Consider the following 16,212-nt stretch of genomic DNA (forward strand, 5'->3'; position numbering starts at 1 on the left):
AGAAGACATGAACCAATACTGCTCTTCCTCAGGCTGGAGTTCCTATAATAGGGTCTCCCTGCCTCATACCTGGCTGTCAACAAGACTCACCACAACACTTATCTCTGAGAGCTCCACCATTTGGTATTTTTGGGTAAATCTGAAACCAACAGATTTAGAAGTTGCTAGGTGGAGGCTTAACAGGCAGTTACACAGAGTACAGGCTAAAGCGTATACATGGCTTGCCAGGAAATCAGGCTAAAAAATGCATTCATTTGAAAGGCTGTCTCTTCCCCTCTTCCCAGCACTTGGAAGCCTAGAATCCCTCTGGCACAAACAGCTGAACAATTCTTCAGACACATCACACCTTGACAACCACGTAGCCATCCTTTTTGTCCATCTCCCCCAGCAATGCAGACAGCAATGAAGACTTTCCGCAGCCAACTTGACCAACAACAGCTACCAAGGAGCCTTCAGGAACAGTGAAATTAATGCTGAAATAAAGCGCACATAATTCAGCCTTGCTTGCTGGCACATCCCGGTAGTTGAACAGTCTATTGAACAGCCCATATAAAGCCAGATGCAATGCGAACACCTACTGCAAATGCTGATGCAGCACAGAAACTTTAACTGTTTGAAAATGTAAACCTCTCATTCAGAAAACACCCAGCTCTTCTTACACTTAGGATATAACATCCAATATGCAAATAGTCAAAAGGGGAAGAAAAAAAAAAAAAGACTACTGTGACACTACCTGTCCAATATTTCTCTCAAATATTCTGTAAACACCAATGGATGCTTCCCAAACAGCCTCCTTGTCCCAAAGAATATGCAATTTAAGGCCCAAGAGCGAGCAGCCAGAATTAAAGCAGGGGACAGGGCACGGGGAAGACAGGGCTTGTAGCTGCATCTCCCCAGTTACTTTGTTAGTCATACCATTTGCAAGGTTCTTCACTGGTTTTCTCCAGCACGGGAACCAAGGATGGCTACAGTTCAGCGAGAACAAGACTTTAAAGGGAAGACTCTGAGGACACAGTGCAAACATGAGGGACTAGGGATAATTACGAGGGGCTAATCTGGCTGCATCCTCTAGATGGAGCTCATCCCATCTGCAGCACCTAGCAACAGCTTGAAATCTCTCAGGCTTTCTCTCCACCCATTACACCTCATGCATTCCACACATACAACACACTTTGTTAATTCCTCTAGTTCATGAAGCCCCTGGCTTAAAAAAAAAAAAAGAAAAAGATATAGAACAAATATTATTTGTTCTCCTGTTCCTTTAAGGCAACAAACTCTTCTGCATATAGATTTTATAATTCAAATACAGATCATTTATCATGCAACAAGATTATGGAGTGCAATGAAGGGTACTAATTCTTACCTGTTCAGTAAAGGAGGATCATTTTTGGACCAGCTAAATGTTGCATTCTTTACAACAATGCTTCCTTCAGCTGACAAACAGAAAATTTGTATTTATAAAAATGCCAATGCAAGCAGCTAATTGTGTGCTCTGCATCATGCGTGCCACAGAAGTCAATCTAAGCACACATAAGCAGAGGTATAAAGCTACTTTCCCAGCACAACCACCACCCACTGCTTACCAAAAGCTTGTGTTCTGCTTGTACTGAATTTATCCAGACAGCAGAGGTTCTGAAGTTACACTTACTCAGTAACCAGGAGGTACATGAATGTCGACTATACAAAGACCCTGACTTATTCAGCTGCATTCTCCTTTATCCAGCATCTCCACTGCAGCACTGCAAAGTCAGTTCAAGAAACTAGCAGCCTCAATCTGCCTCGTGCTTCAACGGAAGCTTCAGCTAAACTGCCAATTCCATGTGCGCTGCCAAGCTACTACAAGAATGATTGAGCAAAATAAATCAAACTACCAAATAAAATAACTTTGACCAAAAATACTGTTCAGTGAAATGTCACATGGTACTGGCACCTGTAGATTTTTACAGTGACGATTCAAAATATACCACTCCTAATTCAACCAAATATGCAATAAATACTTAGCCTAGGTAAGCATTTACATTAGTATGCAATTACAATCCATTATGGACCAAAAAAAAAAACCCCCACACTAAAGATACATTGCTCACAATGTAGTCATGGTTATTAGCTAAGAAAGGGGAGGAGATATTACCAAAAGGAAGATGAAGAGAAAAAAAATTAAAAAAAAAATACAGCAGATGACTGCTTACCAGAAAGCCAAGTGACTAAAGTGATATAGAACTCAGCTAACCACATGAGGGAGTGATGGGGATTTCACTCTCTTTGTACAAAGGAAGTAAGAAAAATAATTTAGAAATTACTGATGCAGTTAAAGTCAAGTTCTGTTTTGCAAGAAAAAGGGCATTAGTTTTTCAGTAAATGTGCCTTCATGCTTATCTATTTCCTACACGGCTCTATATAAGCAGACCGGCAACACCGGATAGAGTGGGAGTGATGCTGAGAGTAACACTCTTTGCACAAAACACGAAGTAGAGGCATTTGCCAGAACTGGGACTTATCCTTTCTCCTTCAAGGGTGCTGCAGTGTTACGTGATTGTTCTCCAAAATGCTGGGGTTTGGCACGGTATTAATTATCAGTCTGCTAACTGCCTACAAATTTCAAATGGCTACACTTAAAACAGTCTAACAAGTAATCTTTAGAGTGACCATCCGTATCTGGATGCAACCATTCTGTAGTTTGGACACTGGAGTTAGGGAGAGGAGAGAAATTACCTGAGAAGGTGGTAGAAACGTTATATAATTTGCATTTTACAAACTCCCTTCTCTGCTTTCTGGCTAAAATTTATCAGTGAAATCCACCAAAATGCAGTAAATGCGTTACAGAAAGCAAAAGAAACACTGCAAAGCCACCCAAAACCTGCACACACTGAATTTCAAAAGGAAAAGAAACTCACCCTCTGCGATGGGACCCCTGATTATGCTGTCTGGATCTAACTCTTCGTGAGACAGGAATACCCTCAGGCGCTTCAAGGAGACACTGGCCTGCATGGGAAAGGGATCTTTACTCCACTCATTACATTTAAGATCTTGTTGTTCTGCACCACATGTACATTACATGATTATTATACACTCCTAATCCCTCCTTAAATCCATTGCATAGTTTCTTGGATAGTCATCAAACTCACACTTCCCAAACCACAAGAAATAGGGCTGATTTCAGGAACACCCATCCACCCTAACCGGGATTGATAGTTTTGTTTGCACAGCACTTCACACAGACGAAACGCAAAAGCTCCCTTTCTGAGGTGGCTGAATTTCACCAGTGGGCATTCTCTATTCTCTAAGCACAGGAATGTAATTTTTCCACCCAGCGACTACTTGTGTGTGGAAACACACGTCAGTGACGGAAGCCTTACTTCTACTATGCTGCTGATAACCATAGGGAGCATGTTCAGTGGAAACCTGAGGATGTTGAATAACGCTAGGGAAACGAATGCCTTCTGAGCATCCAAGATGTTGTTCTTGTCTATTGTCACATACACAGCAAACGTGGACAAGGCAACCTGAAACAAAGCGTAATGGTTACAGTTAGGGTAACATTCTTTACAGCCACTAGCTCAGGAGTCACACAGTCTGGCAACTGGAATCAGAGGGCTACAAATCAAAGAAAGAGCAGTGGTCTGGTAACTTCCTTGTTCCTGATAAGGCTTTTTGCAAAACAAACATTTGATTTAAATCTATTGTTGTAAAAAGTAGCTGATGGCTCTTCTTGGAAAAGTGTCAAGTGCTCACTTTCTTCACATAGCAAGGGTGAAACCACAAATGTCCCAGGCGATTTGTGGTCACACTGCATGAGAAGGGTGAGAGGAATGATCCCTGGCCTTTGTTGCAGCTCTCTTTCAGTTTTAAGGTGCTCCCCACAGTACCAGATACTGGATCAGTAGCACATATAGACAGAAAAGTGAGAAACACCCCAGTGCTAACTCATTTTATATTTTGGAGAGACTACCACAGCCCTAGACTTCCAAGTACAGCCCACTTTATCACGGCAGATTGTTTTCCAAGAAACTTGAAACGTTACTGCGTTACAAAGATGAAGCCTTATAGTACTTAAAATAGTTCACAACAGAAAAGCTTAGGATCCATGTAGAAGAAGAAAATGACAGTGAACCATTGTTATCATCAATCATAACGTAAAAAATTATTTTAAAAAAATCCATATACTCATTTACATTTTTAAGTGTGTTGATTAAATTATTGTAAAATTAAACTAAGTAAAACCATTTTCTTCCATGGTATCAACACTCATACTTCAGTATATCACAAGGTCCAGCAAGTCCTTCCCACAGACTGCGACTTAAAACAAGAAATCAAGGTAGGCTAACCTTTGGCATTCCTTCTCCCACCAGACTTGAAACAATTAGCTCAAATGCTTAAGAAACTGGTCTCGTCTAAGCACAGCATGCATTGAAGATATGAGCATTTCCGTTAAAAACCTGAGTGCTGTGAAGACATGTATGTTCTGTTCTTCCTACAGAGGCTGACTCAGCTGTGCCTGGTACAGTAGCTTGTTTGTACAATCCTTCGTTTGGACAACCATATCCCAGGGAGAAAGCCCTCCCACAGAGATCAAAAACAAGACTGGGTCCAAAGAATAACCTCACCAGCAGCATGCCTGCTACCAGCCATTCCTCTGAAAGACACCCTTATCAGCACACATAGCACGGGAGGTACTGCAAAATGAATAGTTTCCTGACACCATTATTAGACAATGTTTTAAAGAGCCATGGCCATGGGAAGTGCCTTCAGGTAGGCACTTGCAATAATTCTGCAATCAGTTCAGAACAACATATACAAAAGAACAAAAATCTGAGAAACAGGATGTTAAGCAGCAGCTTGTGCTTCGGGCTGTACCGATTCTGCCCCATGGCAAACCCCTAAGGTGTAGGAGCACTGCCACGCATTCACAACGGGCGCTGAAACAGAGCTACTCGTTAGGGGAATTTGCCTTCTCAGACTGCACAGAACAGAATTACAGAGTCCACCTGTAGAGTTTTATTTAGAAACTTCATTTAATAATGTATTTATATTAAAACTCTCAGACTTCTTTTAGAAAAGCATTCACTTAAGAATGCAGCTGATGTTTCCTACCCAGGGCACTGCTTCTTCTGCCTTTCATCATCCCAAAACATAATGTAAACACTAAAAATGTTTGCGGGGAAGGAATCTCAGACTGGAAAGTACACTTAAACACCTTCAACTGGAACAGCACATACTTTATCCTAATGTAGTCATGGCTTTTATTTGCTTCTGCAGACAAGAGCAATGGCCCCTTGTTCTAATAGGGTCTGAAGCAATTTTGATGTGATGTCACCCTTCTCTCCCTTTTATTAGTTTAAATGTAAGCTAACCACAAACAGTGGGGATGTTTCACATATTGAGAATATTTTTTTAAATAAGAATTCAAAGCAATCCCAGGGCACGCAATGGCTTTACCTCTCCACTTTGTTCTTAAACAGATGCTGGGAGAACCCAGGCCAGAGCTACACTCCGTGCACAATGTCCCATTCCATCAAGGACTCTTGTCTAAGGATCTGCTGCTCTGGGAAAGATGCTGAAATAAGGGAACTTTTACTCTGTCAGCCACAGCTACCACCTGGACGGTATGGTGCGCATTAGTAACCTCTTCTAAGTCTGACAGTACATTTAATCTCAGGTTCCTCAAGTACACCACCAAAAATAGAGGAGGTTTTTATTTTTAAATACTTTGGCCATTAGCTTCTAGAATACATCCAACTTGGATGTTACTAAGTTTAAAAAACCCAACAAACAAACAAACAGTACTGCCTTTTCATAGAGAAGTGGAGACAGAAGCATTCAATTTCCCACTGCTGCGGAGGGCATTCTGACTGCTCCACTCATTAAAAACTAAAACAAAGTTCTCAAGCAGTGCCTCAGAAGCGTGATCCCAAACAGGAGAGCAGACTTCTAGATTTGTTTCACTTACCAGAAAAGGAGCACAAACCCAAGTGAAGGTTGCCGTTGCAGCAAGGTAAGCAGATTTTTTTAGGACTTTGAGTTCTTTCTGTCTGATCTCTAATACCTTCTCTCTGAAGGCTAATTCCCAAGCATAAAGTTTCAGAACTTTAATCCCATTGAGAATTTCATTCATCAGCTTAATTCTGTTGTCTTTGCTCTTCATTTGAGCCACCTAAAAACAACATTGCAAAAAATAATTAGCAGAGCACAATACTTGGCAGACTCACAAAGTTCTGAGCTTTTGTATTTCGCAATAGCAAAATTTACCTCATTATCATCAAAAGCTTACTAGCTTCCCAAGCAGGAAATCTGAGATGCTATCTGAACAAACAAATATGCAGAATTAACGAGACGTTTTAAACCAATTAAAAGAATGCTTCATGCAACTAAAATCCAAACCAAGATCAAAACAATTTGTGGCACTGGTTTAAATGGGATTAACCCTGCACCAGGGAGGCCTGGGACTAAGGTTCCTCCAGGTACAATCTGCAGTTAAAAAATAAGCAACTATAATCAAGCTTCAGTGATGCAAAGTTTGCATCTAACCTTAGACAAAACTCAGGTTTGCTTCATTTTCAGCACTATCAATGACCTTCTGATAGTACACTAAGGCAAAAAGCTTTCCATTCAGCCATAAGAAGAAAGTCCATTCTTCGGAAGTTTCTGCCTTCGTAAGTATTTTAATGAGGGCAGTGCGAAGCTGAAACAATGCTCTGACACAGCACGAGGCAGAGTCAGTAGTCTGCACCGGTACAGCCAGCCCAGACAGCTGTTACCAGGAGCAGCATGGCTGTGACAGGCTAGAGATCCCACGTAGGAACCAAACGCTGTCCTATATTTTGATGAACATCTAGAGATAAAGGTTTCAGTTAAATAAATCAATCTGCTCCGACATTCAGTAAATTCAGTTAGTAGTGAAGCCTGTACCAGAAAGCACATAGTGGGGCTGCTGGAAGTAGTTTTTACACTAGGAAACATAAGAGTTTGAGTCAACGTTTCCTTATGTGCACTCTCTGTAACAAACGGATCCTCTCTAAATAGAATTGACTAGGGATCAAGAAGAGCAAACAACTAAGATTTCTTCCTCCTTAACCCTCCAGGGGGAAAAAAAAAAATATCCAGAAACCCAAGAACCAACCACACACACCCCCCTCCCTAACACTGCAGCCACCATCCTGGATATGTGAATATTTCAGTCATTAAGGTTCATTAGACAGTAGTTTACCTTTGCACTTTAGTTCTTAGGCAGCAAATTAAAAAATAAACTAATTCCAATCATCACGCATTACATGAAGCTTGCTAACCTACTACCTTGGTCTTAACTACTGCATAATTTTTAGACCATTATGTACAGATATTCTGTAAGGCTGAAAAACACGTGACTTTATGTATGCGTAATAAACAACGCCTCTGACCTCTTTCTCTTCCCTTTTTTTGAGGGATAAATGGGGGGTGGGGAATTAAAAGGACAAACCTCAGGAACAAGTGAAAAAACAGAACATGTTTCTTAAAAGCACTGTCATATATATAAAGGTTCTAACCTGATAGGTTTTTGTCTTCATCGCCATCACAGCATTTACCGGAACCAGAAGGATCATGACAGCCACGCCTGCCAGCACCGAAGGACCTAAATTCTGAAAAGCACTTCATTGTAAACTTTTATTCAAACTCATTTTTAAAAATCTTGGGTCAAACCACTGCATATGCTACAGAAAAGCATTCTGAAATAGCTTTTCAACCTCTTCTTCCCTTTTCAAGAACAGCCTGGGGGAAGAAGTGGAGGATCAAGTAGGGGCTTGGGTTGATATTTATGTGCTTTGATTTTTGAAATAAACATACATATATAGACCCCATATATAGAGATCTATATTGCTCTATACCTCTCTATATACATCTATCTATACACACAGAGATTTATGTTTTCCAGTTTTTGCTGGTTTTTCTGTTGTTCCGAAGTAGACAATCATGGAAGGAGTGATTCCCTGACTTCTTGGGGAATTTCGTTACCTTTCTGATTGCCAGTGAGAATAAGGAAGAGTCAGCCTGGTGACTGACTGGACTAGAAACAGCAAACATCTCATACGCTGAGGTGACTCTCAGCACGTAGAACCAAGCCCACTCTTCTTTGAGTCAAGTTACAAGTGAGATACCAGAGGTGCTGCAGTCCCCCAAAAGATAGTAGCTCCCACCTGCATCCTCCCCACATGCACTCAGATGGGCAAATTCAGAACCTCCTGCCTGACTTCTTGGCAGCAGTGATAAAAGCAGCTCTGAATGGCTTCTAAACAAGCAGCATTTTCTCCACCCTTCTGTAAACCCTCCAGTGCTCTGAACACCAGCTGTCTGTAGTCATGATCACACAAAGCAGCATGTTGCGAAAGTCACAACAGGAAACACACATAATACTCACCTGCCAGAGTAAGTACAGTGCTAATATCACCTGGAGAGGTGCAGACCAAATCATGTTTATATAGGTAGCCAAGTCCATGAATCTCTGAGCATCCACAGACATGAGATTCACAATCTCACCCACAGTAGAAGTCTTTCTAGCAGAATTTGTAATAACAAGTGCCTAAGTGCAGATTAAGAATAAAAAAAAAAAATTAAGGCAACATGAAGGAATACTGACTCATTTGCATTTTCTCCACAGAATTCAATTGCCTTACAGATCTTCATCTTTAAAATTACAAGCAATCCTTTTCCTGCTCCCTATTCTGCTTACCCTCCACATCTTACAAAATGCAAGTTGTATAGTTGGGTTTAAACTAATTAAAGACAACAAGCAGTCTTTGGGGTTAGGGTTGTTGGTCGGTTGGTTTTCTTGCTGGGGAGGTGTATTGTTTGCTTGTTTTGGTTTTTAGTGTAAGAAGCAGGATCTTCACTCCTTGTCACACATTTCTCTCGCACAGAGCAATCAGTCCACAGCTTTCCAAAACATTCCAGCTTATTCCAAGATGAGGTGGCACTGCTGCTAAGTCCCAAATGAAGCTGTAAGCGTAGGTGCATCTTAATTTCTGCACAAACTGAAGCAGTTTCACACCCCTATTCTAAACGAGACAAGGTTTCTTGTTTGGCAGGGGGAAGAAGAAGGTGCCTGAACTTTAACTAGTAAATTAGAAAATTGCTCTATCTTAAAGGCTTTTATTTATAAATTAGATACTCTCTTATTTCTATTAAGAGCTGGGAATCAGCCTAACAGAGTCTCCTAATTGCTTTAATTATTCAGACATAAGTGATGCATTGGCACAGTCAGCAATTGGTATTGTCATATATTTAAAGAAATGCCTACCTTTCGATAAATTACACCAACAATAGCTGTTTTGAGCCTCATTCCAGTTACAAAGCAAATATGGAAATACTGGTGAAGAATCAGTGTCTGGAGACAGGCACAAACAAACAGCAGCCCTGTATAGAAGTAGCCTTGCCAGTTTGGGGCAGCTTTGTTATTTACGAAGTTGATTAGCAATCTGTGGAGAAAGGAATTAGTTCTCTTCATATATGCAAATCGGAACGAGATGTCACGGTCACAATGTTAGATTATTCCAAAAGTTATATGGGTAATGCAAGCACTCAAAGTACCAAACTTAGACAAAACACTTAAGCAAACTCTTAGAAACCAGAGATCATTTTATACCAGCAAACATCACTCCCTCCTCCTTAAAAAAAAAAACAAACGTAGTACATTGTTAAGTATCACAAACCTTCTCTTGGAGCAACACTAAAAAGGCTCATGTTCCTCCAGCTAAAATACAACCACTTACAGTTACTTCTTCTCACCTTAAAGCAATACAACTTGTCCTACTCCCTTAGCTCTCTGCTGCTTCACACACTGTGACACAATCATTACAGTTTAGAATTAAATAAACTCTCCTGCTATTGTTGATTATGTTCCTGCTTGGCCTTCCTAGTGTTGGGAACACAAAAAGCCAAACATTTAATGCTTGATGTTATAACTTGAAAACCAACGGACCAAAATCATCTGTGTGCATGGTCTCTAACTTGCCTGACAACTCTTCCCCATTGAAACAGCTGAAGGCAAAGCAGATTGGTGAGTGAAATACCAGTGTGTTTTAAAGTCTGTCCACGTACTTTTAATACAATAATAAAGTATATAGGTCTTACTTCAGAATTTCTGGGCCTGCGAACATCAAGAGATCATGCGCAGCTTTAAACAGGAAGCTCATGAAAAAATATGGTCCAAAGGTTTTATATAACACCTTGAATAAAGACGCTTCAGAGCTCTTCTGAGTCGGTTTTATAATCAAAGCTTCAGCCTCTTCTGTCACATCACCATTTGAGTCACTTGATTTTTGCTGCTTCTTGGGCAAGTATAACATGTTTAGCGATTGCCTGAAATAAGAGTAGGTGTATAACATAGCCTTTATTTGAGCATAAAGCCAACTTGAAAAAACACATGGTATGCAAATGAGATGTTTATGAGCTGTTTATTGCCCTTCTTAATAGTTTAACTGGGTTTTATGGTCATTCAAACATCTTTTTAATCATACAACAATAGCTAAATGAACTGGGCATTCAGAAATGGTCTTTGTAGGGATCAGTAACATCCCTGTTGAATCTCTCCTATATATCTGCCCTGGGCAATGAGGAATAGGGCCATAACCTGTGTTAAACATACAGAGCAAAGTATATTATCATTCCAGAACCCAGTATGCTGAACCTTCATCATAATCAAGGCCTCACTGTATCACTGGAGTTAAAAGACTGCAGTCAGATTTATGCCAAGTCACCTCAACGGTCTCAACACATTCATTTCATACATCTGGCTTATGCCAAACTACATCCGAACTTCTGAGGACAAGCTGTATGTAAAAATACACTGTGTAAGCAAGCAAGCTATTTTCCTTCAATGAAAAGGTACTTCTATTTGCTGCAGTAAAGGATGATGAAAAGTAGGATGGAAACTGCAGGCATGCAGTCTTTCTAATTTTAGTCATCTGGCTTAGGTGCCCAGACTCCCTATATAGTCAAAGGAAAGAAACAAGCTGCTCACTTTTACACCCTGAACTGCCCTCCTGAGACTTCACTAACTACAGAGGGAGCCCAAGCTCCTACATTGTGTGACTGAGATTTGACTGTGTGAAAACATTCCCTCCCCAGGGAAAAACCACACATCAGAAGGAACAATAATCAGCTTTGGATCATAAAGACTAGGGGACACCTGATGCAGCTCTTTATGAAAAGGACACACAACACCCTACTTGGTTCTGTTCTGCACGTACTTAAGGACAAATACAAAGCTGCCACTTGGGCCTTACAAAAGCAGGCTAGAGGCTGAGTAACTTGAGCTTTTGAATCTCCACATCTTGGAAGAACTGCCAGCCAGGATAATAATTGAACTTACCTCTTGGTCTTTGCCCACTCTTTTGCCCAGTTTCTAGCCAAACCTGGCACTATCTCCTCCGATTTGTCCTCTTTATTTAACGACCACAAATCCTTGGCTTCCAAAGGTCTCCGATAACCCTGAACCATCAACCTGTATTTGAAAGAATCAGCACTATATATTTAAGAACACTAGAGATGTGTGTGTGTGTGTGTATATATATATGTCATAAGACAGTGGTCCTTACAGCCACGCCCAAAACAGAGACAGCTCTTCGCAAAAACACATGCAAGAGTTAGTACCTGTAGCAACACAGGTCCAGATGCTAAAAAATACACCCTCTTGTCTTTACTGTGAGAATTAGACACCAAAACATCTAAGGATCCAGGATATGCCACTGAATTCAAATTTCAGGGAAAATAAAAGAAAGGATGACGTGATCTCATTTGAAAATCAGCCAGGCAATTAATATCCTCATGCCTACCAAGTTTCAAAATGTTTATTAGCGTTTAATTTTACAAAGCAATTCCTTTGATCTAGTTTTGTGTTGGAACTCTGGCCATGTACCAACCACAACTATACACCAATATTATTTTACATGTTTCTGTGTTTTAACTCACAAGAACATGTGTTGTGATCAAGTCATACAGCATAACTAAAGCTAAGTTAATGGGGAAAAAAAGAACCTATCAGACAAAAAGAGCTAGCAGATTTGAATGTCTTAGTTTCCAAGTACAGCAGATAATTTCTACCTTCTTATATTTTCCAAAGAAAATTTATTATATCCTTTCAGCAAACATACTAAATAAATACTGGCAAAATTTAAAAATAAAAAGATCCTACAAAAGAAGTAAAAAAGATTAATCAAATTTGGTGGAAAAAAAAAAGATATCAATTTAATCTATCTACAAAACCAATCAACCAAAACAACCAAAATTATTATTGCATTATTATTGCTAATTTAACTCTGAAAGCAGGATCGTAAAATGCCATCTAATTTTAACTGGTGCTTTATGCATCATCTTGATCTTACCCAGTGATCCACCAGAACGTGATTCTGGAGAGAAAAGAAGCACTGAACTCTGGACATGGATTCTGAAATACAGAAAAAGAAATCAATCCACATACAAAGTGACTGATACAGGGCCGAAAGAAACAAACCAAGAGGCAAAGATGCTTCTGAAATTCCTTTTGTTTATAATACTTTTTTTTCATATTACTAAACTTGTCATTTATGCTGTTGAGAGCTTGTTCAGAAAACACAAACACAACTTCAGGGCTGCCAGCAGACTAGACCACTGGGACACAGGAATAGCAGTGCTCCGCATCGACAACGCAACAAATAGTGGAGGGAATGTTGTAAGACAGTGCAGGCCAGACAATCTCTCAAGATGTCATGATCAGTGCAAGTTATGCTACTATATAAGCGCATAAATATCTTAATTGGGTAGAGCTAGTCATAAATGAAGAATTCAGTTCTACTGTTCTAGCAGTTCAGTGCTGTGACTGCTCCAAAACAGATGTACAAATGAAAAAAAAAAAAATGAAACTCCATAAAAGCATCCCAAAACAGCCCCCAAAATCTCTGCATCTCATTTATCAATAACCATGGAAAACTTAAGTATCGATAAAGGCGTGCAGCTAGCTGATGTTCTACATCCAGTGCGACGGCTGTCTTAACCATCCTTCAGGTTAACATCCTCTCGTAATGCAGTTGGATTAAAACAGCAAAAAGGAAAGCTGGATTCATTTCAAAGGCACTGAAGGTGATTTACTTGCAGAATTCCAGCAGAATTCCCTCTTTCACTGCTCTGAACAGCAACTGAAGAATGCTGAACCCAGCCACTCCTTTGGCACACAAACCACTAGGTTTTTATTGTCAGTTATATTTGGAGCAGCTCAGGTATTTCCAGCTACAAAAGTCACCAAACATCATTAGAGTACTGCAATTAAAACAGCCAGAGACAAGCGTTTCCAAGATTTCCATTTTTCAACTCATGTTTGTAACTTGGCTTCTCCACAAAGCTATACTGAAGTGTGTTGTCATCAGCTATACGAAACGGAGTCGTGCATTTCCTCTTCTTCACGTGACAACTTTTTCTGCAGCTTTGTAGGGAACAATGAGTATGTATGAGACAGATGCTTTTTCTGAAAGAGGGTAAGAGTTCCACATTTCCAAAGTATTTAAACACTTGCCACAAAACGATTGCAAGCAAATCCAATGCCATTGCTTAATGAATAAATACAAGTTTTTAAACTCATGAGAAGTTTAAAAAAAAAAAAGGGCGGGGGGGCGGTACTTTCAGCCTTCAGTTGCGCCAACATTCCTGACAGATTTCTACTTCTGCAAACACAGGGCATACTTTCAACAAAATTTCAAAATGTTCTTTACATGAAATGCTGTATTACTTTTTTCCTTTATACTTTTTTTTTAATCTACTTGCAGGTGGAAATTCTAAATTCAAGACTCCACTAGATCTTGTACTACCAAAAACTGGACTTCATTTGCATAAAGCAAAAGTTTAAAACATTAAACCACATTAGATTACTGTTAAAATAATACTATTTTTGATAAAATTAAATATTTATCACACAAAGAAGTATTAATCCTACTGACATTCATGCCAGATAGAATGATGACAGCAAGCTGTAACAAGTCTGGACTTATGTAATTTAAACAAAGCAAAATCAAGAGACAAAACACATTGTTTGACTTCTATATACATCAACAGCTACATCTTAGAAATTTCACTGTACTTTTTTTTGCTTAAGTAAACATATGCTAAGATTTTACTCAAGACTTACAAACATTTCTGGTTTGGAAATGCTTGGCAGAAGGGAATAAAGCAGAATTTAAGACTGACTAACATGACTTGCTTTGTTCTTTTCGCCACCATAACATTCAACAAACACACCACTCATGAAAAAAGGAGGCTAAAATTTGAAGCCTGCCCTATTTCCTAGAGGCACTCCTAGAAAAACTCCTTAGAACACAAAACCAAACCACTGTGGTCTCAAAGCACCTTGTAATTCTTGTAACCATGATCAAAGCAGAAAAGACGGTTTCCATAAATCCACAGTACCCTGTCAAATACATTTCATTCCTGAACGAGATGAAAAGAACCCAGAGATGAAGAGGATCCCAAGCCTCAGCAGCACGCTCTCCCCTCCAGGCAGACAGGCACAGAGCGCAGAGGTACTGCAGAGCACCGCCAGCACGCCGGCTGCGACAGAGACGGCAACTGAGGAGCTTGATAAGTGCAGCTGGTTACAGACCTTTTCCACAGGTACAACAGCAACATTTATCTCCCCCCTCATGCATTTCACACCTTCGTCAGCCAGTGCCACCTAACATCCCCCAAACCAGAATTACACCTTATAAAAGATGACAGAACGAGGTTTCCAGACCTGGCATGTGCAGAGTCCCGGCAGCGACAGGTCTGGCCCCACCATGACTCAGAAGGTCCGGCCTGGGGCTGTGCAGGGACACAGCATCCCTCGGGTTGCTGCGGGGCCATGCCGCATAGCTAGCGCGTGTAGTTAAGAACACATGCAAAGAAGATCATGTCTAGGTAAAAATCAAATTTCTACATCCAGACCACCCTCTAACGTCAGCTGCTCTTGCAACTGAGCTGGTTACATTTTTGCTTGACACAAGAGAGGTGAATACGGAAATCAAATGCATCTCTCCAGATTCACAAGTTTTCCAGGTGCAGATTCTTCCCCACCTTCAACAGGAAGGGAAAACACGTCCTGAGTTACTGCCTACTGAACGGCATCAGGTGACTAGGAGGACAGCATTTCAAATCAGTACTTCCCACCAACTGCCAGAAGCACTACTGTATATAAATACCTATGACTTACCCTTCAGGAATGCGATTCAGGGATGACTGAAACAGTATTTTTGCTCTTTCTCTTAAATACTACCCACCCTGTTTTGTATGTCACAGGCTTCGTCTTTTGCATCACCAACTAAAGAGCAGAAAGAACACTCTATTGCAAAGCGGTCAACAAGATGTGAATCTGGGAGACTATGGCCCTATAACTCATTGTACAGAATATTGCATATATGATACTCAGCACTTAGTATAGACTCAACACTTACAGGATCATTTACGGTTTCAGAAAACAAAGGTGGTCGTTCTGGAAAACAACACAGGATGAGCTGTACAAATAACAGGAGGAAGTAGAAGCAGAAGGTAACATAACGAAATGCATCCACTTCAGCACCCTGCAAAGGAAGGTAATATTCCAATTAGAAGGCTTGAGGAATTATTTTAAAATGTGTTACTATTACACATAAAACAGCTCCTTACTGTAAATTCTGCAAACTACATAAATGTTACACTACCTACCCCCACGCAAACTAAAGTCAAGTGCAAATTAAGTTATTTTGGTAAAGAGAAGGTAAAGAGAGGGAGGAGGAGATGAAAGATATCATTTATTTTGAATCAATCACTGCCATAAACATACAAGCATGAACCTCTTCTGTAGAGAGGTTCTCTTTAAGACACAATTTGTACCAACACAGCATGCCCCAATTTGAAGTTACGGTATTCTTTACAGGAGCAAGGCATTTACGCACTGGATAGGAAGGAGTTCTCAAAGCAAATTTGTTAATATGCACACAGAAAATAAGAATCAAAGGAGCAGCATTTAGATAAGTTTGTGGTGGTGTGCTCAAATTCTAGAGGTTCTTCCATTTTTTAGACCGGGACTGATACCTCAAGCATAATCCAGAGAAATCAAAGCCCAGGGACAGATGGACACACAACCCCACCCACCAGTAAAATCCCACTCCCAACAGCTAAAGGCAAAAGTTGGCTGAAAGTTCTCAAAATTCACAACATGGGTTAAAGGTTTCATGAAATAAAAGTGATGCACCATTTTCA

General features: G+C 40.2%; 1 protein-coding gene across 3 annotated transcripts in view; it reads right to left on the reverse strand.

The window, feature by feature from the left end:
* The window catches only part of LOC104629563 (ATP binding cassette subfamily C member 1 (ABCC1 blood group)), a 52,945-nt gene that overhangs the window by 22,285 nt on the left and 14,448 nt on the right, over nucleotides 1-16,212 (reverse strand). For 2 of the 3 annotated variants that reach the window (XM_075767878.1, XM_075767876.1), the window contains exons 5-16: nucleotides 15,426-15,551; nucleotides 12,354-12,415; nucleotides 11,342-11,473; nucleotides 10,102-10,329; nucleotides 9,269-9,446; nucleotides 8,390-8,551; nucleotides 7,521-7,613; nucleotides 5,948-6,151; nucleotides 3,357-3,503; nucleotides 2,895-2,982; nucleotides 1,364-1,433; nucleotides 347-473 (exon numbers count right to left, since the gene is read on the reverse strand). In XM_075767878.1, coding sequence (XP_075623993.1) covers nucleotides 347-473; nucleotides 1,364-1,433; nucleotides 2,895-2,982; nucleotides 3,357-3,503; nucleotides 5,948-6,151; nucleotides 7,521-7,613; nucleotides 8,390-8,551; nucleotides 9,269-9,446; nucleotides 10,102-10,329; nucleotides 11,342-11,473; nucleotides 12,354-12,415; nucleotides 15,426-15,551 — 1,617 coding nt within the window. The remainder of the gene's footprint in view (nucleotides 1-346; nucleotides 474-1,363; nucleotides 1,434-2,894; nucleotides 2,983-3,356; nucleotides 3,504-5,947; nucleotides 6,152-7,520; nucleotides 7,614-8,389; nucleotides 8,552-9,268; nucleotides 9,447-10,101; nucleotides 10,330-11,341; nucleotides 11,474-12,353; nucleotides 12,416-15,425; nucleotides 15,552-16,212) is intronic. The other variant, XM_075767877.1, reaches the window with a different exon arrangement.

The sequence above is a fragment of the Balearica regulorum genome, chromosome 15 (assembly GCF_011004875.1).
Source record: "Balearica regulorum gibbericeps isolate bBalReg1 chromosome 15, bBalReg1.pri, whole genome shotgun sequence".
Classification (NCBI taxonomy): Eukaryota; Metazoa; Chordata; class Aves; order Gruiformes; family Gruidae; genus Balearica; species Balearica regulorum.